The 27,084-nt window shown below is 58.0% G+C and overlaps 1 protein-coding gene across 2 annotated transcripts; it reads left to right on the plus strand.

Annotated features, from left to right (window-relative positions):
* Nucleotides 1-901: 901 nt before the first annotated feature.
* Nucleotides 902-17,162, plus strand: ADORA2A (adenosine A2a receptor). Of its 2 annotated transcripts, none has more exons than XM_041003783.1 (3): nucleotides 902-953; nucleotides 8,559-9,150; nucleotides 15,476-17,162. In XM_041003783.1, exons 2-3 carry the CDS (start codon nucleotides 8,828-8,830, stop codon nucleotides 16,380-16,382), a joined length of 1,230 nt encoding a protein of 409 aa, XP_040859717.1. In that variant the 5' UTR covers nucleotides 902-953; nucleotides 8,559-8,827; the 3' UTR covers nucleotides 16,383-17,162. The 2 variants fall into 2 exon arrangements, with proteins under 2 accessions (XP_040859717.1, XP_040859718.1); XM_041003784.1 differs by lacking the exon at nucleotides 902-953 and adding an exon at nucleotides 1,160-1,307.
* Nucleotides 17,163-27,084: the final 9,922 nt, after the last annotated feature.

Consider the following 27,084-nt stretch of genomic DNA (forward strand, 5'->3'; position numbering starts at 1 on the left):
CTCCATCCCAATCCCGGTGCTTGCTCCTTTGTGGCCTCAATCTCCAGCCCCGCTCCCCCGAAGGTGCGGGTTCCGCCTACCTCTGCCGCTCGCCCCCACTCATCCCCACTCATCCCCCTCCACACAGTCCTCCCCCTCAACTCCGCAGTGCCCGCCCCCCACAGGATGATGGTCGGGGTCGTAGGCCAGGTTGTTCCAGTTAGAGATTTCCAGAATCTGGATAGGGAGACGAGGGGGGAATTCCCAGCCCAAGGGTCTGAGCTCCGAGGTCAGTCCTGTGGTGGCCCACCCCGCCACCCCGCCTTTGGGAACCCCTGCTGCCGGGGTCCTGGTGAGGTGCTGCTGGGGTGCTGACATGGTGCTGGCGGGGTGCTGCTGGGGTCCTAGTGGGGTGCTGATATGGTGCTGGCCAGGTCCTGCCGGGGTGCAGATATGGTGCTGGCTGGGTGCTGCCAGGGTCCTGGCGGGGTGCTGGATGGTGCTGCTGGGGTGCTGGCAGTGTGCTGATGTGGTCCTGGCGGGGTGCTGCCGGGGTGCTGATATGGTGCTGGCTGCTGCCGGGGTGCTGGTGGGGTGCTGGTATGGAGCTGGCAGGGTGCTGCTGGGGTGCTGACATGGTGCTGGCCGGGTCCTGGCGGGGTCCTGGCTGGGTGCTGATATGGTGCTGCTGGGTCCTGGTGGGGTGCTGGTATGGTGCTGGATGGTGCTGCTGGGGTGCTGGCAGTGTGCTGATGTGGTCCTGGCGGGGTGCTGCCGGGGTGCTGATGTGGTGCTGGCTGCTGCCGGGGTGCTGGCTGCCGCCGGCCTCGGTTGCCCCGCGCGGCGGGGCGGGGCGGGGCAGGCGCTGCGAGGGCCCGAAGCCGCCTGCAGGGGGCGCCCGCGAGCGGCGCGGCCGGAGCCCCAGCCCGAGCCCGAGCGGCCGCCGAGAGCAGCGGGATCCAGCGCGCCTGCAGGTCAGCAAGGGGCGCGGGGCGCGGGCCGGAGGGGCCGGAGGGGCCGGAGGGGCCGGAGGGGCCGGAGGGGCCGGAGGGGCCGGAGGGGCGGAGGGGCGCGGCGGCCGGGCCCGTCGGAGGCTGCGGGCCGCGAGGCGAGGTCGGCTCGGGTCCGCGTGCGCTCGGGGCAGCCCCGGCTGTGCGGTCCCTGAGAGCGAGTTCATGGGGTGCCGGGGGTGGGGTCCGAGCTCGCCCCGCACAGCGCCCGCCCGGGAGCCGCCCTGATGCGGTGCGGTCGGGCGGGCCAGGGAGTGCGGGACCGTCTGAGCGCCCAGGACGGGACCGGAAGGTGCGCGGAGAGGCGCGGAGCCGTCGGTGCGTGCCTAGGTGGAGCGCTGGGATGCATCCTCGGGGTGCGCCCTGGCTGCGCCCGGCTGGGGGACAGCGAGGCGCGGGTGTGCGCAGGTGGCGGGCATCCCGGGGGCCCCGGCGGGGCTGGGGCGGAAGAGCGCGCTCAGAGTTGCCCTGGGGGTAGTGGTGGCGGGAGACCCCCGGGGTAGGGGGCGCCCACTGCGCACTGGTCCTAGCCATCGCCCTCACCCTTGGCGGCCCTGGGCCAAGTAGGAATGGCGGGAATGGTGGTGGCTGTCCAGGCGTTTGGTGTGGATCCAGCCCAGCAGCCCCAGGAGGAGTCCCCGTGTCCCAGCCGCTGGAATTTGAGTTTCCCCGACTGCGTAGTGGGCGGAAGGGGACTGAGCTGCCTGTGGCCGGGGAGGCCGGCAAGGGGGGTAATGAGATGGGAAGCAGGTGTTCTGCGCCCTTGGAGAAGGGAGAGGCCAGCCGTCTTTAGCCTCTGCTTCCCCATCCGTCTCCCTCTGCCTGCCTGGCCTGCTCTTCCTGCCTTCCCGCATTTGCGCCCTCCACAAGTCTCCCGCTGGCCACCCAGGGCTGTTCCCGATGGCCCTGGCCCTTGGCAGCACGGAGGTGCCTGTGTGGGTGTGTCTGGTGGTGGGGGAGCTGACCACTGAGCTTGGCCCGGTGGACCTTGGGTGGGGCTGCGGAGGCCACAGACCAGGCAGGGGCTCCTGAGCACTCAGGAGCCTCAGCTCTGGCCTCTGGACATCTCTGGGGCCAGCGATGCTCCGATGCGCCAGTGCTCCGGGCAGAGCAGGTGCTGGCCTGAGCTGGGCTGGCCCAGCCTCTCAGTTTGTTGCCTGGAGGCAGCTAAGGACAGCCCCCACACACATCTGGCTGGAGCCGTGCCTTGCGCCAGACCTCAGCAGGCCACGGCCCCGACCTCAGGGGAAGCTGAGGCAGCTGGGATGTCCAGGTTCCCATCCGGGGTCTGGGGCTCATCCACGGGCTGCCCTGGACAACTCGTGCCACAGGAACCTCTTATCAAGCCAGTCGTATGGCTGTGCTGGACCACAGCTGTGATGCCAGGAGGGGCAGGTCCTTGTTGGTGCTCAAGCCTGGAACCTGGAGGAGCCTGGGTTGACCTCATGGGGCAGGGGCATGCCAGTTGACAGAGGAAAGGGTGGGTTGGGGGTGGGTCTTCAGCACCTGCTGTGGCTGTTGGCATGGGGAATGGCACAGCAGTGACCTGCACCCCACAGGCACCCTTGTTCTCTGACCTGCCTAGAGCCCCCTAACTCCGGGTGAGCCAGGAGGCCTGCTGTGTCTGGCAGGACGTGTTCTGGGTGCTGAGGGACAGCAGGGGTGAGAGCAGGTGGGAGGCCAGGCAGTGTTGGGGGGGTGGGTCAAGAGGTGGGGGGCTGCAGTGCCAGAGGACGAGACCAGGTGTGGGTGGGACAGAGCTGCGATGCAGAGGGGGGACTCCAGGAGATGTTCCTGAGTAGAGCCTGTGGCCCCGGGTGGAAGGAAGGAGCTGTTTAGGGGAGCCCCTGGAACCTGGGGGCTGCGGAGGGTCCGGGTCCGGAGGGAGGGGAAGCAGTCTTCCCCCTGCTGTGCCCAGGCCCAGGCCTTCTCTGATGTGCCTTTCCCACCAAAGCTGTTTTCTTTGCTAAAAATTTCTGCCCCAGCCCCTGTCCCATTACCTCTTTGTGCTCCCAGTCTGGACCAAATGACCCTTTCTCGCAGGAAGCCACCCTGGTTTGTCTTGGGGTTCACAGCTCTCCCACAGGGAAGGTGCTGTGCTGTGGACCCACCTGTGCGGGTGCTGTCGCTGTGTGGGCTCCAGCGGGGGCCACCGCAGGGGCTGCCTGAGCCCCGCAGAGAGGAGGGCAGTGGCGCTGGGTGCTTCTTTGGTGCTGGGCAGAGTGTCCTCCTGTAGCCCTAGAGGGCTTCATTGGTGCCCCTTGGTGGTGGCGTAGCCCATGAGCTCCCGGGGAGCAAGGGGAATGGGGGAACCAGCCCAGCTCAGGCCCCAGTGCGGGTCCGTGTCTCCCAGCAGGGCCTGGGTGCTCATGGCAAGCCTCTTTATCTGTCAGAGCCCCCAGCACCCACCACCTGCGGGGGCCGGGGTGCAGGTGCAGAGACAAGCCTATCGTGTGGCACTGTCTCATGGCCTGCGCATTCCTGAGGAGCTGCGTCGTGCCCTGCGTCCTGGCGAGTGTGTGTCCGGGAGAGGGTGGTCCCCATGTGGGCTGTTCCCCCTCCTCCCCCAGGGGGTCCTCAGCTCTAGTGTGTGTGGTCTGGCTACTTGGAGGACTCTGTCAGGTGAGGTGGCCTGTGAGGGGGTGAGTGGCCGCACCGGGAGGCGGGGAGCTGTAGGTGAGAATGGAGGAGAGGTGAGGCAGGAGCTGCCTGGAGGCCAGCCTCTGTCCGCAGGAAGCTGGTTCTGTACCGGGTGCTGCCCGAGGGCAGCAGCAGCAACGGAGCCACGGGCTGGGGCGGGCGCGGGCACTGCCGAGGGCGCAGGGGCCAGCAGCACCGAGAGGCCGTGCTGTGCTTTCGGATGCCTGCGGGAGGGACGTGGGGTCTCCTGCACCCTGTCCTGGGGCAGTCAGAGGCTTGTGGTTTGGGGACAGGAACCCAGCTGTCGGATTTCATGGTTGCTTCTTCACTGGTTGCCTCCACGCCGGCCTGCTGAGCTCATCCAGGCAGCAGCCGATGCCCCTGGGGCGGCCTTGCCCGGCTCTCGGCTCGCTCAGCGACTCGTCTTGGGGGGGCTTGTGTTATATATACTATATATAAGGATTTTCAATATTTATTTACTTAAAAGGCAGAGTTAGAGGAGGAGGAACAGAGATCTTCCATGTGTTGGTTCACTCCCCAAGTGGCCACAATGGCCAGAGCTAAGCCGATCCGAAGTCAGGAGCCCGGGGCTTCTTCCAGGTCTCCCACACAGGTGCAGGGTCCCAAGGCTTTGGGCCATCCTCACCTGCTTTCCCGGGCCACAGGCAGGGAGCTGGAAGGGAAGCGGGGCTGCCGGGACACGAGCAGTGCCCGTGTGGGAGGCGGACACTGCGGGCATCCCAATACTACCTGTTATGCTGCAGCTCAGGTCCCTGCAATTCCTGCATTTAAAGTGTTGTGTGTTTGTATTATCTGGAAGGTAGACAGAATGAGAATGATTTTGTTTTGCCCTCTGATGGTTCACTCCCCAAAGGCCTGAAAGAGCTGGAGCTGGGCCAGGCTGAAGCCGAGGCTAGAATTCCGTGACTTGAGGCAGGGGCCCAAGTGTGGGGGGCCGTCATCTGCTGCCCGGGGTCTGTGTTCGCAAGGAGCTGGATGGGAATGGGAAGCGGAACTGGACTCAAACCCAGGGACCCTGCCACAGGCCCTGGGCCTCTCAAGCAGTGTGTGTGTGTGTGTGTGCGCTGCAATATGCTTTATTTAGTAATACAGAGGGACAAAAGATGTTTAGTTTATTCATTCACTGCCCAAACGGCTGCAACACCCAGGGCTGGGCCAGGTAAAAGCCTGGAGCTCCATCCAAGCTCTCCTACTTTGGTGCCAGGGACCCCAGTGCTCGGGCCGTGCCTTCCAGATGCCTGGCCAGGGTGCTGAATCAGAAGCGGCAGTGTCAGCTCCTGTGCCACCATGCTAGTGCCTCCACCAAGCAGCGCTGCTGTGCCACCTGCCTGCCCCAAAGCCCCTCTCTGAACGGCCCTGTTAGATCCCTCTAGACCACCTTCCCTTTGGGAGTGGATGAGTCTCCATGGTTGATATACCCTTTGCTCATGTTCCTTCACCTTCGTTTCCCTCCCATGCATGGGAATTGTGTGTTGCAGCTCGTCTGGACTGGCAGCAGAGGTCTGGGCAGACAGTGGCCTGTGGGACCCCGAGGTCCCAGGGCAGTGATCACCTCTGAGGGGTTTCCAGGGTTCTTCTGGAGAATGCCCCTCCCAAACCCTGCCCCGCTGCGGGCCAAGCACGGGAGCAGGTGGCACAAAGAGCCCCGTGGACCCGCAGTCAGGATGCTGCCACCGCACAGAGCCGGTACTTAGTGGACGTCCACTGTACAAAAGCCCCCCGAGGATTCCTACAGATGGGAGCTTGTCCACCCAGCAGGCTCTGTGGATGGGGGTGTGTGAGGAGCCGAAAGTGGGCCCGGAGATGTTGGGGTTTGATGAGTTAAGTGGTGTTTCATTACCGTGGCCCGCTGGAGCCACGGCGAGCAGGCCCGAGTGGCGGTTTGGGGTGTCGAGCGCTGGGACTTCTGTGGGGTGGCTCAAGGCTGACGTGCCTTCCGTGGCCTGTGCATGTGCATCTGGTTTATATAGGACAATGCTTGCCCTCTGCCCTGTCCCGACAAGGGACAATCACAGGGAAATATCACATTATTAGTATTCAATTTCCTCTCTTGCCTAGCAACAGAGGACTCGAGGATTAATGAGATTGAAGCAACAGAGAGGGCTAGGAAATTGCCAGACGGTGGCCCCAGTCCCCTCCCCTCGGGCCCCCCGACTTTCCTTTGGCTCCTGGAGGGAGGCAGCGAGCACCTTGAGGCCCCAGCAAGTCCTCCTGCTGCCGGGCCACTGCAGCGCTGTGTGCCTACGCTGCCTCCCCTTGAAGTTCATTTCTGGGCTGGTGAAAACGCAGGCGGCCGCCGCTTCCCCCCATAGCTGCGCAGTTTGTCTAGGAGGCTCCAGGCAGGTGGACTCTTGGAGTAGGTTTTGGCAGCTCTCACCCACAGCCAGCTGTGTGTCTTGCCCTAGCTCTGGTCAGTGGCACAGTGGGATCCTGATATCAACCAGAATGGGGACAGGCCGGAGTAACACAGCATGGGCCAACTGACCAGCCTGGCAGAGCTCCCGGCCCCTCCTTCCTGTCCACCCCCCGTGGTACCTGTGTGCCAGGCTCTGCGTGGCCCTGCCTGGGGAGTGGGCTCTGGCTGGGCAGACACCTGCTGATGTTGACCGGGTCTGGGCAGGCTTCAGTGAGGATGCATGGGCAGCCAACAGCTGAGGCTGCAGGACTGCCACACCAGGCCTATGACGTAACCCCAGGCAGAAGGGCCGGGGTGGGTGCTGGGACCCAGTGCTGCTCAGCAGAAGCTGAGAGGGAGACCCTGAGAACTGGGGGTACACAGGCAGGTGCCTGTGGCTCCTGAGAGAACGCTTCGCTGAACAGTTCTGGAGATGGTCCTCGAAGAGCAGTCCCTGACGGGCATCACAGCTGACCCGTCAGTCCAACCCTGAGCCCCAATTCCCCCTGGCAGAAATGTCCTACCTTGTCAGCCCCCAACAGGGTAGTCCCGGGCTGTGTCACTGCGGAAACTCAGTGCCCCTCCTGAGCATATGACATTGGCCTGGGCTGGTTGGTTGGTCTGGCAGAAGGCGGTGGTTCCTTCCGGGGCAGGTGTCCCTAGGCAGGTCCCCAGGAGGCAGCATCCCTAGGGAGAGGTGGCTCCTCTCAAACTCGTGGGGACTGCATGGTCCTGGCTGGACGGTGGCCTGGGAACCTGCCTTCAGGCCCCTGGGCAGGAGGCAGACTGGGGCAGCCCCAGCTCTAGCAGCACCTGTCAGACCTGGGCCCGGGTGGGAGTTGGGTGGGCTGCCGGCCAGCAGCACTGAGGGACGTGGTGTACATCTGGGGATGGCACCAAGACGGTCTGGCCTCATCTTTGCCCTGAGCTCTGGGAACAGCGGGTCGACCAGCTCACCTCCCTTGCAAGGACTTCGCAGGACTCGACCCGTTCTCTCCTCCTGCCAGGGCCCTCAGTGGTGAGAAAGGGCCTGCTGGGTGCAGGAGATGCTCAGGTGTGTCCGCAGGCCTTGTGTGAGCCACTAACATCATTGCAGTTTGAAGGGAACCTGGGGTCCATCTATTTCAGCTTTCCTGTCACCTGGGCAAGGGGTGGGGACAACTGGCCCCGCAGGAGTGACCTCTCCAGGTCCCCAGGGAACTGCAGAGGGAAGATGTTGCCACTGAAAGGAAGGTGGCTACTGCCACCTACATGTGCCAGAGCCCCTGAGGAGAGGCATTTGGGGGTGGGCAGTTTGGGGGGTGGGCAGTAGCCTGCTTGCACTGACACTGTCACAGGATCAGGTAAGCTTGGGGAATTGGGGGCTGAGCTCAGGTGTGCCAGGGAGACAAGACGGTGCTGTTGACAGGTGCCACTGATGCCCTGTTTTCCCAAGATGCTCTGGTGCGGGGGGTGGCGGAAGGAGACTCCTTTCCTGTCATAGATGAAAGGTGGAGTGGTCTCCAGTAGGCAGACAGGCCCAAAAAGACCACAGCACCCTGGCCCCGCTCCCCGCTCCCCCAGCAAGCTCTGGCTGAGCACCCGCTCTCTGCCAGGCACCCGACTTGTCAGTCATCCGCTGTGTCAGCCAGGCAGAGGAGTGGGTGGGGAACAGGGTGTGGGAGGAGGGGGGGAGGTGGCTTCCCCGAGGAAGGGAAGCAGCTAGGGTGCCCGCCCCGCCCCGAGGCGGGGGCACCGGGAAGCAGCGGGGGCAGGCTTGTGGCTGCTCCGCTGTCGGGTACCTGCTGCCAGAGACCGACGGACAGCTCGCAGGCACCCTGGGTTGGAGCTGCGGGGTCCAGGTCGCCACTGTCCCTTAGGTGGGCACTACAGGCTCCTGTGGGCGCTCCAGAGGGATGCAACGGGCCGAGGCAGATGGAGAAGCTGCCCCAGCCAGCCTGGGTGGGTGGGGCAGGGGAGCCTGAGCAGGAAAGAGGGGCAGCAGCACTGTGGGGTAAATTTGGGGACCTGGGAGACTGGTCAGGCTGTCACAGAGGCCTGGAGAAAACTGAGTGTAGGAAGCCAACTTGGGCAGCTGAACTGATTTTGTTTTCCTGGAGGAGCGAGAGTCTGGGCTGGCCCTTGATCGCGCCCAAGGGGCTGGGACCCTGGCACCGAGGAGGTGGGGTGCTGGAGCCAGAGGGGGTCATGCTGATGGTCCCACAGGGACAATCCCTCCCTGGGCAGCAGCGGCCACCTCAGTGCAGTGGTTGGTGAGTGGGTCACTGCAGGAATCGCCCTGCATTTACGGAACCAGCTTTGCTCTGTGGTCCTCCTGGGCCACTGTCCCTAGCAAGTGAGGACTGAGTTCAAACTCTCCCATGTCCCTGCTGTGTCTGGTGAGGCTGGGTGAGGAACGGGTCCTTGAGCCTCTGAGTGGGACGGGGCTGGAAGCCGGAGCTTCCTCGTGGGGTGGCCATGAGGGACAGGCCAGCTCTTGGGTTCCACCGCTTACCAAGGCTCTCCCTTCGCAGGAGCCTTGAGGACGCCGAAGCTGAGCCAGCCATGCCACTGTCGCCCGTGTCCCTGGAGTGTGCCTGGTCTGGGAAGCCTGGGCGTCACCTGTGAAGAGCCCTGGACGAGTGGCACTGACAGGGATGCTCCTGACCCTCCAGTGAGGAAAGGGCTCTGGGGCCTGGGCCCCTGCACCTGGGCTGGCCAGACAGCTGGGCTGCAGCTATGCACCGTGAGCTGGCCTGGCCCGTGTCCCCGCTGAGCCTGCCCGTCCGTGGCCGTGCCCACCATGGGCTCCTGGGCGTATATCACGGTGGAGCTGGCCATCGCCGTGCTGGCTGTGCTGGGCAACGTGCTGGTGTGCTGGGCCGTGTGGCTCAACAGCAACCTGCAGAATGTCACCAACTACTTTGTGGTGTCGCTGGCGGCGGCCGACATCGCCGTGGGCGTGCTCGCCATCCCCTTCGCCATCACCATCAGCACGGGGTTCTGCGCCGCCTGCCACGGCTGCCTTTTTATCGCCTGCTTCGTCCTGGTCCTCACGCAGAGCTCCATCTTCAGCCTCCTGGCCATCGCCATTGACCGCTACATTGCCATCCGCATCCCGCTGCGGTGAGTCAGGGCCGGGGCTGCGTGCAGCCTGGGGTGTGGTTGGTGGTATCTGTGAATGGAGGCTGGGGCTGCCCACAACGGTGCCATGCCCAAGACACAACGCGCCTGGTCTTCCCAGAGCTTCCCCAGTGCGATGCCCACGGTTGGCTGCTGGCAGAGTGAGCGGCCTGGGCGTCAGCTGAGAGAGGAACATGGTGTCGCAGGCCCTCAGTGTCCAAGATTGCCCGCCATCAGCCTTCCTCAGCTCCCTGGGCCAGCCTCCCAGCAAAAATAGCAGGAAGATGACCCAGAGAGGGGGAAGTGACTTGGCTTGATGCCACAGTGAGTCACTGGGACCCACATGCAAATGCTGCTGCTGCCGACGCCCCGGGTCTCCAAGGACACGGCCTAGGCCTGCTGGAGGGGGTTTCACAGTGAAGCGTGTGGAGTGACCTTAGCCAAGCACTACGCAAGTGCACTTTCCTGGTGGCTGAGTTTACTTGGGGGGGCGGGGCCCTCTGTGCTTGCCTGGGCCACCGGCGAGGCTACAGAGGATGTCCCCCTCTGGGGGCCTGTGCCCCTGAGCAGCGCCTGCATTGTCCCCATGGCGAGGTCTCCCAAACACGGGGAGCGTTGGCCAGCGGAGGGAGCCCTACACTGGGCTCCGTGAGCAGTGGGAACTTGGCCTGTCAGACCTGCTGGGGCACTCACGGGTCATTTCCTCTCATCAGAGAAGGAAGCCAGCTTTCTCAGCGTCCTGTAAGTGGGTAGCAGAGCTCAGATGTGGGCTGGGAAGAAACGTGGCTTTCACCTTTTGGGCCACAGCCACAGGTGGTCCCTGTCTCCCGCAGGCTGTACCTAGGGTCCACTGGGGAAGGAGACATCCACGCCAGGTAGCCCAAGCCAGCTTGGTCTCAGCTTGCCCCGTGGATGCTCTGCGTTCTGGGGCACTGGACCCCTTGGAGAAGAGCAGGGGACTGAGAGAGCCAGCCACTCCTGGACACGGCCTGGAGATCGACTCAGGTCTCCTCTGTCCCCATTCCTGGCAGAACAGAGTCCGGTGGCCACTGTGCATGCCCAGGCCCAGGAAGGGGGTGTGTGTGAGTGCTGGCCAGGCTCCGGAGTCCAGCTTGGGCTAGTGGGGTCTGAGGACACAGGAGACTGGCCTTGGCTCTACTCTGAGTCTGGATGAGTGAATCCTCAGGCAGAAGAGAGGCCCACATCCCCACCTGTGAAGGGACGGTCTGTCCCCAGCTCACTCAGCCACTGGAGCGGCTAGGCTGCTGGGGACCCTGAACATGGCCAGCAGGGCCTGAACCCCTTGAGCCCTGGAGCTGGCCCTCAGCTGTCTGCTCTGTGCTGTGCTCTGGAAGGCTCTGGAAGGCCTCTGTAGGGAGCTGATGAGGACCATTCTGCTCCTCCCTGAGGGCAGGGTTTGATAGTGGCAGCCATGGCTGGGGCAGAGGTGATGACCTGCTTGTCACTCGTGGCCAGAGGCGAGGAGGGATTCCAGGCCATTTTGGTGTTACTAGTCCTTAGGACCCCTCATGTTCTGCTCCAGGGCTCTGGGCACCCTGAAGTAGCCACATGAGGGCTGACGTGCAGAGCACGTGTACATGTGTGTGTGTGTGTGTGTGTGTGTGTGCGCGCGCATGCGCGCAGATTAGACTTGGATGGCTCACCCCATCCTCAACTCTGTCAACTCCATCTCCGCCACAGTGGGGAGCCCAGCTCACTCCCAAGGTAACCTCTGAGAGGCGCCCTGGAGGCCCAGCCTGGAGCAGTCTGTCCTCTCTCCCTAGAGCTGGCTGGGCCCGGTGAGAAAGGAGCGTGGCCAGAGGCTGGGCTGCAGCTGTGTCCCTCAGAGGATGCTGGGAAACCAGGGTCCAGCCAAGGGTGCTTTATTCCACAGACTAAGGAACTCCTGCCTCTCTCAGGTGGCAGTTGGTGCTAGGGTGGGGGTCCTTCGCGGTGATGAGCACGGACTTTTGAGGGGCAGGCCGGGGAGGCGGGTGCCTGGTGGGTCTCGCAGGATGGGCAAGGGAGTTGAGGACATTTGGGGGAGGCAGGCAGAGGCCTTGAGGAAGGAGTGAGCCTGCAGGCACTGAGGGGCAGAGGACAGAGGGTTGAGGCTTGTTCTGTGGGTCACGGACTCCTCTGGACAACTCAGAAAAGTGCCCTCCTGGCCTCAGACACAGAAGTCCCTCCACAGCATCATGGACTCAGAAAAGGTATCTCGGGGACGGGGCGGGGGGGGGGGACTTCCCACCAGCAGACCCCAAGACGACAGAGGTTCTTTGGCTGTAGAACCACCGGGGACAGTGTGATGGAACGTGTCCGATTGTTGTAAAGTACAAATTTATAGAGACCAGGAAAGGGGAAGGCAGCAGGGTGGTCCCCAACAGTCCTCCCTACCCAACAATGACACTGCAATTGGCTAGAAGGCACGTCTGTTCTCCTCGACCCTCCAGTCATGTCACAGATCATTCTGCATGCATGACTGGGAGCTGTGCCACAGGTCATGGGCAGGTAAGCCGTGAGCCGTGCCCACCACACAGCAGGCAGAGATCCAGGGGCAATCTCCCACATCAGTTAATTTTAGGGGCAGTGTCATGGGTTAAGCTGCCACTTGGCTTGCGATGCGGGCATCCTATATCGGAGTGCTGGTTTGAGTCCCAGCACCTCCACTTCTGATCCAGCTTCCTGCTGGGAAAGCAGTGGAGGATGGCACAAAGGCATGGGCCCATGCCACCCACACGAGACCCAGGAGGCGTTTCTGGCTCCTGACCCAGCCCTGGCTGTTGTAGACTGCGGGGAGTGAGCCAGGAAATGACGGAAGACCCATCTCTTAGTCTTTCGTTCTCTTTTTTACTCTTTTAAATCATTCTTCATAGATTTCAATGGTTATTTTTTTTTTTTTTTGCAGCAAGATAGTATTTTTAGTGTTTTTATATGAACTTTTTGAGGACTCATTATAGGCATGGATTTCCAAATGTTTTGAACCAAAGTCAACCTCTTTTAATTCCATTTTCTATGAACTGTTCAGACAATAGGTAAGTTCCCCTTACCAATCATAATTGTTTATATAAAGTATACATATACACACATTTTTACTGAAATGGCAGATTTACAGAAAGATATCTTCTATGCACTGATTCACTTTCCAAATGACCACAGCAGCCAGAGCCAAACTAATCTGGGCCAAGAGCCAGGAGCTGCTTCCCATGCAGGAGCAGGCTCCTATGGACTCGGGCAAGCCTATGCTGCTTTCCCAGGCCATAAGCAGGGGGCTGGATAGGAAGTGGAGCAGCCAGGACTCAGACCGGTGCCCATATGGGATGCTGGCGCTTGCAGGCAGAGGAGTGGCCTGCTGTATCCTAGTGGCAGCCCCCATCAGGTGTGTTTTAGAAGGGGCCATGCCTGAGTGTGCAGGGGTCAGAGTTTGCCCTCACGTGGGGCTGGCAGAGCTCAGCTCAGCTCCCTGGAATGGCCAAATGTTGTACTGCAAGAGACTGAGTTGTGGCTGTCAGATATAGCCCAGGTGATGCGCCATGCCATGGCTTGGCCATGGTTCACCCTGTTCCTTTCTCCTTGCGCCCCTGGATCCAGAGCTGTGAGTGTAAGGAGGTTGGTTTTGAAAAACAAAACACATTTTTTTTTTAAGATTTTTTATTTTTATTGGAAAGACGGATAGACGAGGAGGAAAGATTTTTTGTTTGATGGTTCATTCCCCAAGCGGTTGCAACGGTTGGAGCTGAGCCAGTCCGAAGCCAGGAGCTTCTTCTGGGTCTCCCATGTGGGTGCAGGGTCCCAAGGCTTTGGGCCGTCCTCCACTGCTTTCCCGGGCCACAGGCAGGGAGCTGGATGGGCAGTGGGGCTGCTGGGATTAGAACCAGCGCCCATATGGGATCCCAGCGTGTTCAAGGGGAGGACTTTCACCACTACGCTATCACGTCGGATCCAACAAAACACATTTTAAAGTAAGCTTTGGCATAGTGTGGGTGCCAGGCCCATGTCTCCTTGCGAGAGGCTGTGTCAGGACCCCTCTTGGGGCGGCTTCCCCTGAGTGTGGAGTGCTGCTGACACATGGTATAGTGCAAGACTTCCCCGTGTGGGCTCCGTTCTCTGCAGAAGCCAAAGCTGGGCTGCCCAGGGATTTCCACTCTGCAGCCCCAGGAGGCTGCAGCTAGTCCCAGGCCCTGTCCCTCAAGCCTGCCTCTCCTCAGCTCTACTTCTCCAACGGAGAGGAATGCAGGGAAAAACCCCAGAGTGGCCGGCCAGAGCTCCACACCATCCCTGTGCCTCCACGCTTCCGGCCAACAGGAAGCTCGCCCTGCCTGGGGCAGTGCGCCTACATGACCCCCCTGTAATCTGTACCTCTGATGTTTCTGGGGTCCCATTTTGCAGAGGAGGAAAATGGAGGTTAGAGTGCCCAAGGGATAGAACATTCTTGCTCTACAGAAACGCAGCAGGCGGGGTATGATCCCAGGGAGGAATGAAGTTCTTGGGGGGTAAAGGTGTCTGAGTGGACGCAGCTTTGCCCCCAGCAGTGCTGTCTGTGGGGTACCAGGAACAGCACCTCCAGCAGTGATGGGGGTGGTGCCTGCCACCTCCCGGGAGACGGGCCAGGCCTGTCTGCAGAGCTGCGCACGCCCAGGCCCTCCTGTGGGGGCCCCTGCTAAAGCCACAATGGCAGCGCTCTGCAGAATGGGCCTGAATTGACACTCACTGTGGCCCAAGTTGCCTCACGCTGGCTTGATCACCATTCCTATCCAGGGGCCTTTGTTTCCGCATCTATGGAGATAGAAGTCAGAAGTCACCAGAATTTTGTGTGGTTTTTTAAGGTTTACTTATTTTAATTGGAAAGTCAGATTTACAGAGAGGGAGATGCACAGAGTGCGAGCTTTAATCTGATGCTTCATTCCCCAAATGACCATAATGGCCAGAGCTCAGCTGATCCAAAGCCAGGAGCCTCCTCCAGATCCCCCACGTGGGCACAGGGTCCTAAGGCTTTTGGCAATCCTCTATTGCTCTCCCAGGCCACAAGCAGGGAACCAGAAGGGAAGTGGAGCAGCTGGGATACAAACTGGTACCCATGTGGGAACCAGGCTCATGCAAGATGAGGACTTTAGCCACTAGGTTAGGGTGCTAGACCCTTGTGGGTCCCCCGCCCCAAGATTGACTTTTTTTAAATTGGAAAGGCAGATACAGAAAGATCTGTCTGCTGGGTCACTTCTCAAGTGACCACAGTGGCCAGAGCTAAGCCTATTGGAAGCCAGGAGCTGCTGCTGGGTATCCCACATGAGTGCACGGGTTCAAGCACTTGGGGCCATCCTCTACAAGCAGGGAGTTGGAATGGGAAGTGGAGCCAGAACACAAATGGGCATCCACATGGGATGCCAGCATTACAGGTGGAAGATTAGCATGGAAACCACCGTGCTGGCCTGTTTCCTTCTCTTTTTTTGGCAATATTTAAAACTTGGGAGACTTTACCCAAAAATCAGCTTCCCTACCCCTCCTGCGTTCTGGCAACATCAGACGCAGACTCCACACACAGAAGCAGGAATGGGGAGAATGCCCACCAACCTGGCATACATGTTTACCACCCTGCCTGGGGGCTGTCACTCCTGGAGTCAGGCCGTTGGTGTGTGTTCCTTGGTACCTGTCTCGGAGGTAAGTGCAGAGGCCCTCTGAGGGACGGGGCTGCTGTCCCCTGGTGTTCTGCTTGCTCCTCTCCCAGTTCTCTGCCCCTCCTCTGATTGAGCCACTCTCCGAGTCTGTCCGGGCATCCGCGTGCTCACCTGCTTCCCTGCTCTGAGGCACGTCGGGTCAGCGTGAGTGGGCAGGTCGCGTGTCCTCTCTGGATCTCCGTGTCGAGGCTGCTATGTGCATGTGGAGACGGGGTCACCTCATTTCTCTCCAGGAGGCTGTGGGTGTGCAGGTTTGGAGGGGGCATGGCTTCTCATGTGGCTAAGGGCCTCCATCCCTTCAGTGCCACTCCATGCTGAAGCTCCTTGGGGCTGCTGGAAATGGAAAGCAGCAGCTCTGATTAGCTGCTTCTACGCCCCCAGTCAGCGCCCAGGTACACCCTCAGGACCAGTTCCCCCGGCCCCGGCAGTTAACAGAGGGGGCACTCCTTCCCTGCTTGCTTCCAAAACCACACGAATCCCCTCATCTGAACTCCCATGCTAAGTCTTAGCATCACTGGTAACCCATGGTGCTTTCCACCTCCAGGGCACCCACTGCGTCCCAGGCCTTGTACACAGGCACCCGGGGCCCTCTGGGTCTCTCGTCGCATGGCCGTGCCTGACTTCCCAGCCTTCTGATGCGGGTGTTTTCTCTCTAGGTACAACGGCCTGGTGACTGGCTCGCGGGCCAAGGGCATCATTGCCATCTGCTGGGTGCTGTCATTCGCCATCGGCCTGACGCCCATGCTGGGCTGGAACAACTGCAGTCAACCGCAGGAGGGCGGGAACCACTCGCGGGACTGCGGGCCGGGCCAGGTGGCCTGTCTCTTCGAGGACGTGGTCCCCATGGACTACATGGTGTACTACAACTTCTTTGCCTGCGTCCTGCTGCCCCTGCTGCTCATGCTGGGCATCTACCTGCGCATCTTCCTGGCGGCCCGGCGGCAGCTCAAGCAGATGGAGGGCCAGCCCCTGCCCGGGGAACGCACCCGGTCCACGCTGCAGAAGGAAGTCCACGCCGCCAAGTCGCTGGCCATCATCGTGGGGCTCTTTGCCCTCTGCTGGCTGCCCCTGCACATCATCAACTGCTTCACCCTCTTCTGCCCCAAGTGCGGCCACGCCCCGCCCTGGCTCATGTACCTGGCCATCATCCTCTCCCACACCAACTCTGTCGTGAACCCCTTTATCTATGCCTACCGCATCCGGGAGTTCCGCCAGACCTTCCGCAGGATCATCCGCAGCCACGTCCTGAGGCGGCAGGACCCCTTCAAGGCCGGGGGCACCAGCGCACGGGCCCTGGCGGCCCATGGCAGCGAGGGGGAGCAGGTCAGCCTCCGACTCAATGGCCACCCCCCAGGGCTGTGGGCCAACGGGAGCGCCCCCCACCCTCAGCGGCGGCCCAATGGCTGCACCCTGGGGCTGGTGAGCGGGGGCAGCGCCCAGGCTGCCCACAGGGACAGCAGCCTCCCAGCCGCCCAGCTGCTCGGCCATGGGAGCCGCGGGGTCTACCCAGCGTCCCCAGGCCTGGAGGAACCCCTGACCCAGGATGGAGCAGGCGTTTCCTGAAATCCACAGAGTCGGCGCCTTCCTGGAGGAAGAGAACCTCGATCTTTGTTGCCATATGGAGAAGAAAAGCATGAGTGAGCTGAGACCCCTCAGGCGGGCTGGTTCCCACTTCAGACTGAGAGGAGGGAGCCCCGGGCTGGGGCAGCATGAAGCCCAACAGGAAAGGGGGTAGGCTCCGAGGAAGCAGAGGTATTGTACTGGAAAGCCCCTGGCTAGGGCCAGGGTCATGGCACCAGCAAGGCCCTGCCATCCACTCTCCCAAAGCATCTGGAAGCCGCCTGTGTCCGCAGAAGGTGCGACCTAGCATCCTGCCCTGGTCCTGAAGCTGGCAGTGACTCCAGTTGTGCCCTCCCCACCAACACACGCATCCCCCAGTTCTCCTAGACCCTACCAGAATGTCAGAGCTGCTGGCCTGGAGGTGGCATCTGTCACTTTTCCAGGAGAAAACGTTAAGCATGAGTCTACGGCTGGTCCTGCTGCTATCCTGGCACCAGACGTCTGCCCGGGCAATTGCAGGCTGCTCTGCAGCCACCCTGAGCTGCCCTGCACGTCTTGGCTCCAGGGTCCCCTCCTGGGGGTGACAAAGTTGGGCTGGAGGACAAGGGAGTTGTAACCGGGCCAAGCAGGGCCACAGGCCCCAAGGGAAAGGCTGGGGCCAGTAAGCCCCGGGCATTTGCCTGGAGAGCTCAGAGCTGTCCAGTTAGCGGCCCTGACTGCCTGCCTTTCCTCTAAAGGGAATTTTTTTGTCAGATAAAATAAAAATGAGCCATATTGTGTTTTAAGCCTGTCCAACAAGCATGATGTCTGGAGTTCCTTTCCCTGTTGCACAGCCAGGCGCGGCACACACGGGAGTGCGTGTTAATGGTGTGTATGTGCCTGCATCTGCATCCCAGGAGGGGACAGGCTGCCTGCCTACACCAGAACCCTCATGTCTGTGGGAAGTGGCTCCAGGGGTGAGAGAGGGTACTGTCCCCTGTGTTCCCCCACAGCCTCAGGCATTTTTCTGCTGGTCCTGTGAGCTCCCCTCCTGTCAGCTGTCTAGCCCCAGAGGTCTCTCTCAGGTTATCTTACCAGAGCCCAGCCCCCAGCTGGAGGCCACAGAGGCGTTTGGGGCTCAGCTGCCCCCTAAGTCACACCTTCCCAGGATCTCTGAGGAACCGCGTTTGCTGGGGTTTCCTCCTCGGCGGCTGGCCATGGAGTGTCAAGTCCAGGGGCCGTCAGCAGCCCAGGAAGGGGTCGGAGGGCACTACAACTCTGGGCTCTGGAGCATCCTCACACAACCCTGACTTACACATGATGAATCAAGTCGGAGAAGTCCACAGGTCACACAGCTACTCAGCAGTAAAAGGTTAAAATGCAGCTCTCTTGGATTGCAAAGTCCATGTGTTTTTTTTAACCCCACCTCTTTTAGGAGCTATTTTGACCAAATTAAACACTGTACACCAGGCACCCATCCCCACTCTGCTGCAGAGAGGAAACATGACAGCTGCCGCCTGTGTGGTCACCCTGCTTCCTGTGCCCAGGAACAGCCATCATCCTGGGTTCCAGGTTGTCCCCTGCTCATCTGGATACTGTCAGTACGGAGCACTCCTGGGATGGTGGCCCAGTCACACAACCTCCCAATGGCTACAGAGGGAAGACACCTTGGACGATCTGGGCCCCTTGCCCAAGGCTTAGGACTCCCTGCCTGCCATGGGGGTTCGTAGGCACAGCCAGGGTTAAGGACCAAGTTCAAGGGCAGAGTCAACACGTGAGCACATGGCACCCTCCCTGCTCCAGTCTGTGTGGGCTGAGGGCAGCACAGGGTCCTTGACTGGGCCTGTGCCAGGGAGGCGTGACTTAGGGGGCAGCTGAGCCCCAGACACCTCAGTGACCTTCAGCTGGGGCTGGGAGCTGGGAGCTGGGCTCTGGTAAGATAACCTGAGAGAGACCTCTGGGGCTAGACAGCTGACAGGAGGGGAGCTCACAGGACCAGCAGAAAAATGCCTGAGGCTGTGGGGGAACTCAGCAAGGGTATGGGAGGCCGCTGTTGGTCCTTGCAACCAGCTAGTGAGGGAGAGGCCAGAAAGAGAACTAAAGTGGAGAGAAGAAAGAGGCCTTCTCTGTCCAGCTTTGTCTGAGCCCTACTGGGAGGCAAGCTTTGGATGCAGGCTCTGTGAAAAAGCCAGGGCCCAGGGCATGAGAAAGAAAAGGATTCTGAGTATAACTGTCCCCCCCCCAGGTCCTCCTAGGGCCAGCCCAGCCCGCTCAGGTGGCGCCCATGGTGAGCAGGCTTCCCACCCAGGAACATGGGTCATTTCCCTGACCACAGAGGATACTTGTGGACAAGATCGCTGTCCACGGGAGGAAGCACTTAGAGCAGCAGGGGGCCCCTGTGGGACAGATGCGTCTCTGCACAGGGACCCACCCCACCATCACCAATGTTTCCTCCACTCTTTCTAAATAGCTGGGGGTGAGTGGCAGGTTTTGTGCAGGCCCCGGCGAGTTCAGGGTTCTCAGATCTCTATGCTGGTGGTCCCAGTACCTCTCCAAGGTATGTGGCCAGGGATAGCCAAGGCCTGGCCCAGGTTGGGTCTTGGCTCACCCCTGGCTACTCTGGGACACGCCCTCTGGTGGGTGGGCTCTCTTGTCCCCCTCCTGAACCAACAATTTCCCTGCTGTCCTTCTTGGAGGCAGCACAGAGGGTAGACTGGGGTAGCTGGGTAGACCCCAGTTCAGTGTGCTGACCAGGGGTGGCAGGCAGGGGGAGTACAGGCCTTCTGGGTCTTGGTAAACCAGCAATGGCCGCTGCTGCCTTTTCAACTATGGTAGAGGAACCGAGAGGCTGGGGATGCAAGTGCTCAGGAAGCATGGTGAGTTCTGAGAGCCGCGCTGGCTGAGGGACTCAGGAATCCCATGCGTCAGACATGGGACACGCTCCTATCCTGCCATTCCGTGCAGTCTCTGGCATGGCCGCTGCCCCTGTGGGTGCCCTCTGCTGAGGGAGACAGGACCGGGAGACCCCCAGCAAGCTGCGAGGCAATCAGCTCCTTCCTGGCCCTGTGCAGTCACCACCTCCTCCTCTCCCCATACCCATCCCTGTCCTGTTCCAAGGCACCCGCGCTGCAGCTGTCACACATCACTGTCAATGACTGTCACTGTTAGGACAGCCCTGTCAGGCTGCAGACCCAGGGCAGGGGGTGGGAGGTCAGAAGACTCACTCAGCAGGCAGTTGGACAGACACAGACAGCACTCAGGCACAGGAAGGGGGCGGGACTAAGTGACAGGCCAGGCCCTGGAACCCACACTAGACTGGGCAGGGGGCGTTATAACTTACCCAGGGGACTCTGAGGAGGGATTCCCCTCTACCCACCCACGCACACACACGAAAAAGGTTTGCATAGAACCATATGAATGTCTTTGCCCTGAGTAGGGAGGGGGCGGTGAGGAATCAGCCACTGGACAGACACACCTAATGAGCAGCTAACAACCAGATAAATGTGCACACAGAGCTAACAATCGCCCTAGGAGAGGGCGGAATGAGAGTCACGGAGGAGATGCAGGCCAGGGGAGGCCAGGGGAACAGGGGAAGCTGGCACTGCTGTGGCCCTGGCCCTTCAAGGTGCTGGGTTGGGACCAGGAGCCGGCGGTTCCAAGGAAATCTGGGCCTGATTTGCGTCTGCCTACACAGAATTATGCCATCCATTTGGAGGCAATTTTCAAGTTAAAATGTTGTCAGAGACCTGTCACAGTTTTGATCTTTCTTTTCTGTTCTCTCTCAATCCACCCACATTTTCTAGTGGGGTTGGGAAGGGGAGCGAGGGTGACAGAGCTTGGTTTAGACTCAGAGATTTTTGGAATTTTTAAAGGTAGACAGGACTTTTAGAAATTACTGAAATTTCACATACGAAACTTTTCAGGTAGAGCTCAATGCCACAACTGTTCCGTCACTTACAGATGGGTGGGGAGGGGGACTGCAGGCACAGGTACCCCTCGGTTAGCCTCAGGCTACGAGTTCAGAGACACTAAACAGTTCTACCACTTGCTCCCCTCAGCCGTGAAGGGGTGGGGGCAATCTGCACCAGCCCCGCTGCTGACGTCTGGCGGACTGTCGGGGGCTCACCCTCAGAGCGGCCAGGCTGGCTGTTGGGACGGGCGAACAGACATGCTGGAAGGTTTACTGCGGCAGTGACGTGCAGCGTTACCATCATTATCACTGCGGTAACAAACCCACGAGGGCGACGCATCAGCTGCCCTGGGGTTCTGAACGGAGCCTGAGGGAAGGCAGGCAGAGGGCAGAGACCTGCTCTCCCTGTTCTGCGAACCTCATTGCTCTGCCTTGCCGGATGAAGAAACCCAAGAGTGGTTATACCATGGGCATGTGGAAGCCTCTGGTCTCTGGGGATCCGGCGGCAGCCATGGACTGGAGTCTGAGCCCATCGAAGAGGTGAACAGAGAAGGGATAGAGTGAATGTCAGGTCAAAGAACCAGGATTCAAAATGACCTCAGGGGGCTGGACAGGTATGAAACCTCACGTGAGTGTACAAGTGAGATCAGGGAGAGAGGCCTAGTCTGCTGTCGGGTTACGACAACCCAGTGCGCAGGTTCAGCTGCTGACTGCAGGACAAGCCCAGGAACGCAGCGGCCACAAGCCTGTCCTGTGAACAGGTCACAGGGGCTCACTCAGTCCTGCTACAGCAGGAGGCTCGTGTCCAGCTCTCAGCACCACAGCTAGGCAACACCTTCCATCATGAGACAGCTCCCAGTGATACTCAGCTGAACGGAACCAAGGGCTCAGGACAGGGAGGGTCTGGAAGCTGACCATGGCTACAGGAAGCGAGGCTGGAGAATATTCAGGGAGGGCTGTGGCAGCAGGTGAGGACAGCATGGAGGAACTCCAGGGCTGTTCAAGGTACGGCAGATGTTCCAGTAGAAGCAGCCTGTTCCTGCTGGAGTCGACAAGGACGCTGGGTCCGTAGTCTGCTCCATGGACAGCCAGGTCCTGCTTTGCGGCCCTTTTTGGAGCCTCCACTGATCCTCAAAGCCACAGGGCCAGGAAGGATGGCTCAGTTCCTGTGGTCAAAATGATCAGTTTTTGCTTTCTGGACACCCAAAGCAGGTACAAGGGCTACAAACGGGATTGAGAGGAGAGAATGAGAGAGTGAAAAAAAATAAAGACAAAAAAGATGGAAAGAAAGGAAGGAAGTCACCCTGAATCAAGCTGGTGGGTACAGGGTGAGAGGTGATCATCTGGCTTGAAAGGAATCAGTAAGTGTCTCAACAGAACACACCCCAAGGCCTGTGGTGACCACGTCACCTCGACTGACGGCCCTCTGTGGTCGGGTGAGACTAGCTGCGGACACAGGGTGGAAGAGGTCCCATGTAGCTGGGGGTTAAGCCAACCTGGCCAACTTTGCCCAATGTTCTCACCTGGTGAGGGCAGGGGTCCTCACCACCTCCTCCATCCCACCCTCCCTGGTCCTGCCGCTTGTTACTTGTTCAATCGTTTTGATTGACAGGGATGCCCCTGCTTCCCTTATCTGCCTACATCCCATCTTATGCATGCTGCTGATTCTTTCAAGCATGTCCGGAACCTGTTCTATCCCTTCTGCTCCTGGTCTTGGTGAAGCCTCAACGTCACTGTCCACCTGGCCGGGCTGCAAACCGACCCCTCTGTGTTCTTCTCTTTCGTCAGAGTCTGTTCGGTCCAAGCAGTCAGAGCTGTTGTCTCCAAGCCCTGCTCCCTTGCTCCAGGACGTGCGGAGGCCCTAAGTGGATGTCAACCCCAGCTTGCATTTGCTGGTATGGGCACTCAGGGCCACAGCTGTGCTATCCAACCTTGTCTGTGGCCACCCACTTTTCCCTCACCCCACCCCTGCCAGAGCCTAACCTCTTAACTCACTCCCCGCCTCTGTGGTTCCGGCAAGCTCCACCAGCCAGGAGCCTTCCCAACGAGTGCTCGGTGAAGGGGGGAACCCTCCTTCTGTGGCCTGCACTGGAGCCCTCTCTGCCACTCCTTCCTGAATGCCAGCTTCTGGTAACATCTCTTCTGCTGCCAAGTTATGGGCTCAGCTCCTGGAACATGTGCTGGTTTTAACCAAAGTGTGTTCTATTTCCCTACTAGAGCCCACACTGTATTCTCACTATGGATTTCCAGGGTGTGGGGTGGGGGTGCCACTGACTCCACCCCAGGACTAAGCCTGGCACGGTCACCAGACGTGTTGAGAATGAACAGACCTAGGAAGGACAGGGACCTGGGTCCTAGCTTCTCTGTGTCATCAACTGGCCATGTGCCTTAGGGCCTGGTGGGCAAGTTTCCTTTCCTACTAAAAAGATGAGGCAGCTGGAGGGACACATATGTATGTGGCTGGGGACTGACCTAGCTCTGAGCCTAGCTAGGGAGACATGGACAAGCACTGGGAGACAGAGAGGGAGATGGTGAGCTAATAGCTCTGGAGGAAGGAAGGACATGCTGGGCTAATGGGATAATTGGATAATCCTCAGAGCTAGGGGCTGCCAGGCTGGGGCCAGCTGTTAGAAGCAGACACAAATAGCACAAGCAAAACAAGGGCGCTGGTGCAGGAAACAGCTTGCTGAGACGTGGAGAAGGGGCGGGGGTGGGGGTGGGGCAGGGGGACAAAAAGAAACCGGAGCCCCCTGCTGTAGGGGTGTGGGGGACAAGCCCTTAGGACCCCTGTGCGCTGGCCTGTTCATGAAGATCACACACAGGCACCCTAGACCCATTTCTGCACCAGACTGTTCTGAGGCTTACGCTGGCCTTCAACGTGTTCCAGTTCCTCAGGGCCATTAGAGGGACTGTCCACTGGGGATTACGTGCAGGTGGGGGCATCTGTTGGACATGCCTTGAGAAACTACTGCTGAAAATAATAGTTTCGGATTCAGGGCTCAGGGGCCCCATCCTGACGTTGGGCAGGGAGCAAAAGAAATTTTGGAGGTGGGAGGTGGGGCTGGTCTAGAGGTCAGAATCTGGCTTCCTCTGGGTCACCAAATCCATGAGGTGATCTCTCCCCAGCCTTGGAAAGCTCAGCCACCCATGGGGACCACGAACACTAGACTCTCTGCAGGGCTGTTAGAAAGACAAAACTGAGACTGTGAATAAGAAAGTCATGTGAAATTTAAAAGTATTTTGCAAAGGCCTTCATTTTCACTCCAACTTGGTATGATTTTAGAAAAACTTTCCCGAGTCCCAATTCCTTCTACCGCACAGTAACATCAATCTGGATGCTCTTTAAATTTAGTCTCAATCCTAATTCTTCCATAAAACAGTATATTTACTCCATAAACTCCATAAGGAACTATGAGAAAATGGAGGCTAATTTTATGCATGAACACAGAAAGGAAATATTTAACATCAGCCAACCATATCCAGCAATTTATATAAAAATATTATAAATCATGATCCAGTAGGGCTTATCCCAGGAAGGCAAGGATGGTCTAACATTAATCATTTATATCACATATAATAATAAAGAATACTACAACAGCACAACAGAAGCAGAAAGTGCATTTGATAAAAAAAAAATTGAGGGTCTGGAGGCGTGGCCTAGCAGCTAAAGTCCTTGCCTTGAATGCGCCAGGATCCCATATGGGCGCCAGTTCTAGTCCTGGCAGCTCCACTTCCCATCCAGCTCCCTGCCTGTGGCCCAGGAAAGCAGTCGAGGACGGCCCAAAGCCTTGGGACGCTGTACCTGCACGGGAGACCTGGAAGAGGCTCCTGGTTCCCGGCTTCGGATCGGCTCAGCACCGGCTGTTGCGCTCACTGGGGAGTGAATCATCGCACAGAAGATCTTCCTCTCTGTCTCTCCTCCTCTCTGTACATCTGACTTTGTAATAAAAAACAAATCTTAAAAAAAAACTGAGCACTGATTCATAGTAAAACTCAATAAATATGAAGTTATTTCATTTTCTTAACACAATAAAGCCTATCTTTTAAAACCCCACAGGAGGCATCGTAGTTCAATGATGAAATATAGCAGCCCTTGCTTTCTATCTGGTTCAGACCAAATCCACTGTTCTATTCAATATGGGTTTAGACTAGGGAAGGAAAGTGGATATCTACAATTAACCGCCTACATAGAAAAAACACAAAATATTCTGTTTAGAGTATTATCAAGAGTCATCAAGGTTGTTGGCTATAAGATCAACATAAGAAAGCCAAAAGCACTTCTGTATGTCAACAAGATTAATTAAATGATTTTTAAAAAAGTAAAAAGACATCATTTATAACAACAAACATAACGCACTAAGGAATAAATCTAGCAAATATAAACAAGAATGACCCAAAGGGATTAAGAGCCGCACCATGTTCACACAGGGGAAGTCCACATGCCAAAAAAAAAAAAACAAAACCCAAAAAGCAAACAACAAAAAACTAACAAGCATTGCAAAATCAATCTGGAAATCAAGTGTATCCCCTAAAACTTCCAGTAGGTTTTTCATGAAATTTGGCAATTTACTAAAAAAGAGGAGGAGCCAGAGTCTAGAAGAACCAAGCTACTTTCCTTCCTTCTGGAGAAGGTGGTGGTTTGCCCTGACAGATGTCTACAGAGAAAAGCCAACGTCATCCTGCCAGGATGCGGCAGCATCAGAGTGACCAGGCTGTGAGGCTGTGAGCGCTGCAAGCAGACCTGTCCCGGCAGAGGATGGCCTAGTGGCGGTCACATGACAACCCCCATGAGGGGGTGTTGCGTTCTCTCAACGGCTGAGACTGTGGAGTTCCAAGGGGAGAAAGAAAAACTGAAAACAGGGCGAAGGTGAAACACAGAACTCGAAGACTTTGAAAGGGTGAGAGAAGATTCCTGAACAGAGACAGATTTCTTTAGACAAAGGCCATGAAAGAAAAGGCTACCACTAAACTGGCTAATTTTGAAAAATTAGTTTCATTTTATTTGAAAGAGAGAGAGAGACAGAGACTTAGCCAAGTGTGCTGATCCATTCTGCTAAGGGCTGTGACAGACAAGGGTCATGTGACAGCTGACCCAGCACTTGAGCCATCAGTGGTACCTCGCACAGTGCAGATGCACCTCGGCAGGAAGCTGCACAGGCAGCCGAGGAGCCAGGACTGGAACACAACAACAGCCCATGTGACATCACAGGTGAGCCAGGTGGTAACTTAACCACTGTGTCACACATCTGTACCAACAAACTGCAACTTTGAAAAAAAAAAAAGTACAAGTACAAAGCCACAGACTGGGAGAAGATACCTGCAAAGCACACAATCAATAAAGGGTTATGTCCATATGTAGAGTCAAAAGTTAAGTTTAGGGCCCGGCACGGTGACACAGTAGTTAAGGTCCTCGCCTTGCACGCCCGGGATCCCATATGGGCGCCGGTTCTAAACCTGGCGGCCCCGCTTCCCATCCAGCTCCCTGCCTGTGGCCCGGGAAAGCAGTCGAGCGAGGACGGCCCAAAGCTTTGGGACCCTGCACCTGCACGGGAGACCTGGAAGAGGCTCCTGGCTTCGGATCGGCTTAGCTCTGGCGATTGTGGCCACTTGGGGAGTGAATCATTGGACAGCGGATCTTCCTCTCTGTCTCTCCTCTCTGTATATCCGCCTTTCCAATAAAAATAAAATAAATCTTTAAAAAAAAAGTTTATTTTGATATATTTTTTAATCCATGCAGATTTTAAAAAATATTTTATTTATTTATTTTAATCAGAAAGGCAGATTTAGCTGGTTCTGTCTCTAAATGGCCACAATGGTCAGAGCTGAGCCAATCTGAAGCCAGGAGCCTCTTCAGGGTCTCCCACATGACTGCAGGATCACTTTGGGCCATCCTCTACTGCTTTCCCAGGCCACAAGCAGGGAGCTGGATGGGAAGTGGAGCAACTGGGACATGAGCCGGCACCCACGTGGGATCCTGGCATGTGCAAGGCGAGGATTTAGTCACTAGGTTATTGCTTGAGGCCCAGGTTTTTTTTAATGATACACATTTCCATAAACTTGAAGTTTCCTCATGTAACTCCTACGAAAGCAAACAAAGAATGGGACTGCCACTGCGGTGCAGCTGATGAAGCCACTGCCTGCTGCATCCCACATCCCAGTGCAGGCTGCTCTGCTTCTGATCCAGCTCCTACCGCTGTTCCTGGGAAAGCAGCTGGGGATGGGCCTCTGCCAAACACCCCATGTGCACCCACACAGAGTTCCAGGGTCTTCAGTCTCTGGCCATGCGGCCAGCAAAGAAGTGAATCAGTGGATGAAAGATCTCTCTCTTCTCCCTCTTTCTCTGTGTGTCTCTCATTCTTCCTTTCAAATAAATACATATTTTAAAAATAATATAGACAACCTATTAAATATTCAGGTAAAGATATAATCAGACATTTGAGAATTAAAAAAAATTGAAATTGTTTAAGAAACATGAAAATAAATGCAGTCTCACTAGTTAGGGAAATTCAAACTCAAACATTTCACAGCCATCCACAGCCAATTTGCAAGTGTTGGTGGGGATGAGGATGGACGGACGGACGGACACACACACACACACACACACACGCGCGCGCGCACACACACACACACGACATCTGGCAAAGTTGAAGACGTCTACACCCCATGACCCGGCATTTTCCATTTTGAGGCCTCAACCTTGTGTGAAGTCACATACATTTCAAAACCCTTCACTGTGTCACAGTTACACTGAAAAAGCTGATGCAATAATTTTTACTATTTCGCATGTTTTAGAGATGAAATGGATATGGAAATATA

This window comes from Ochotona curzoniae, unplaced genomic scaffold, assembly GCF_017591425.1.
Source record: "Ochotona curzoniae isolate NIBS_2020 unplaced genomic scaffold, NIBS_Ocur_1.0 scaffold_274, whole genome shotgun sequence".
Taxonomy (NCBI): domain Eukaryota; kingdom Metazoa; phylum Chordata; class Mammalia; order Lagomorpha; family Ochotonidae; genus Ochotona; species Ochotona curzoniae.

Coding starts and splice junctions, on each gene's coding strand:
- ADORA2A (XM_041003783.1), top strand. CDS start 8,828: ATGGGCTCCTGGGCGTATATCACGGTGGAGCTGGCCATCGCCGTGCTG. Junction 9,151..15,475: donor GCCATCCGCATCCCGCTGCG/GTGAGTCAGGGC, acceptor TTTTCTCTCTAG/GTACAACGGCCTGGTGACTG.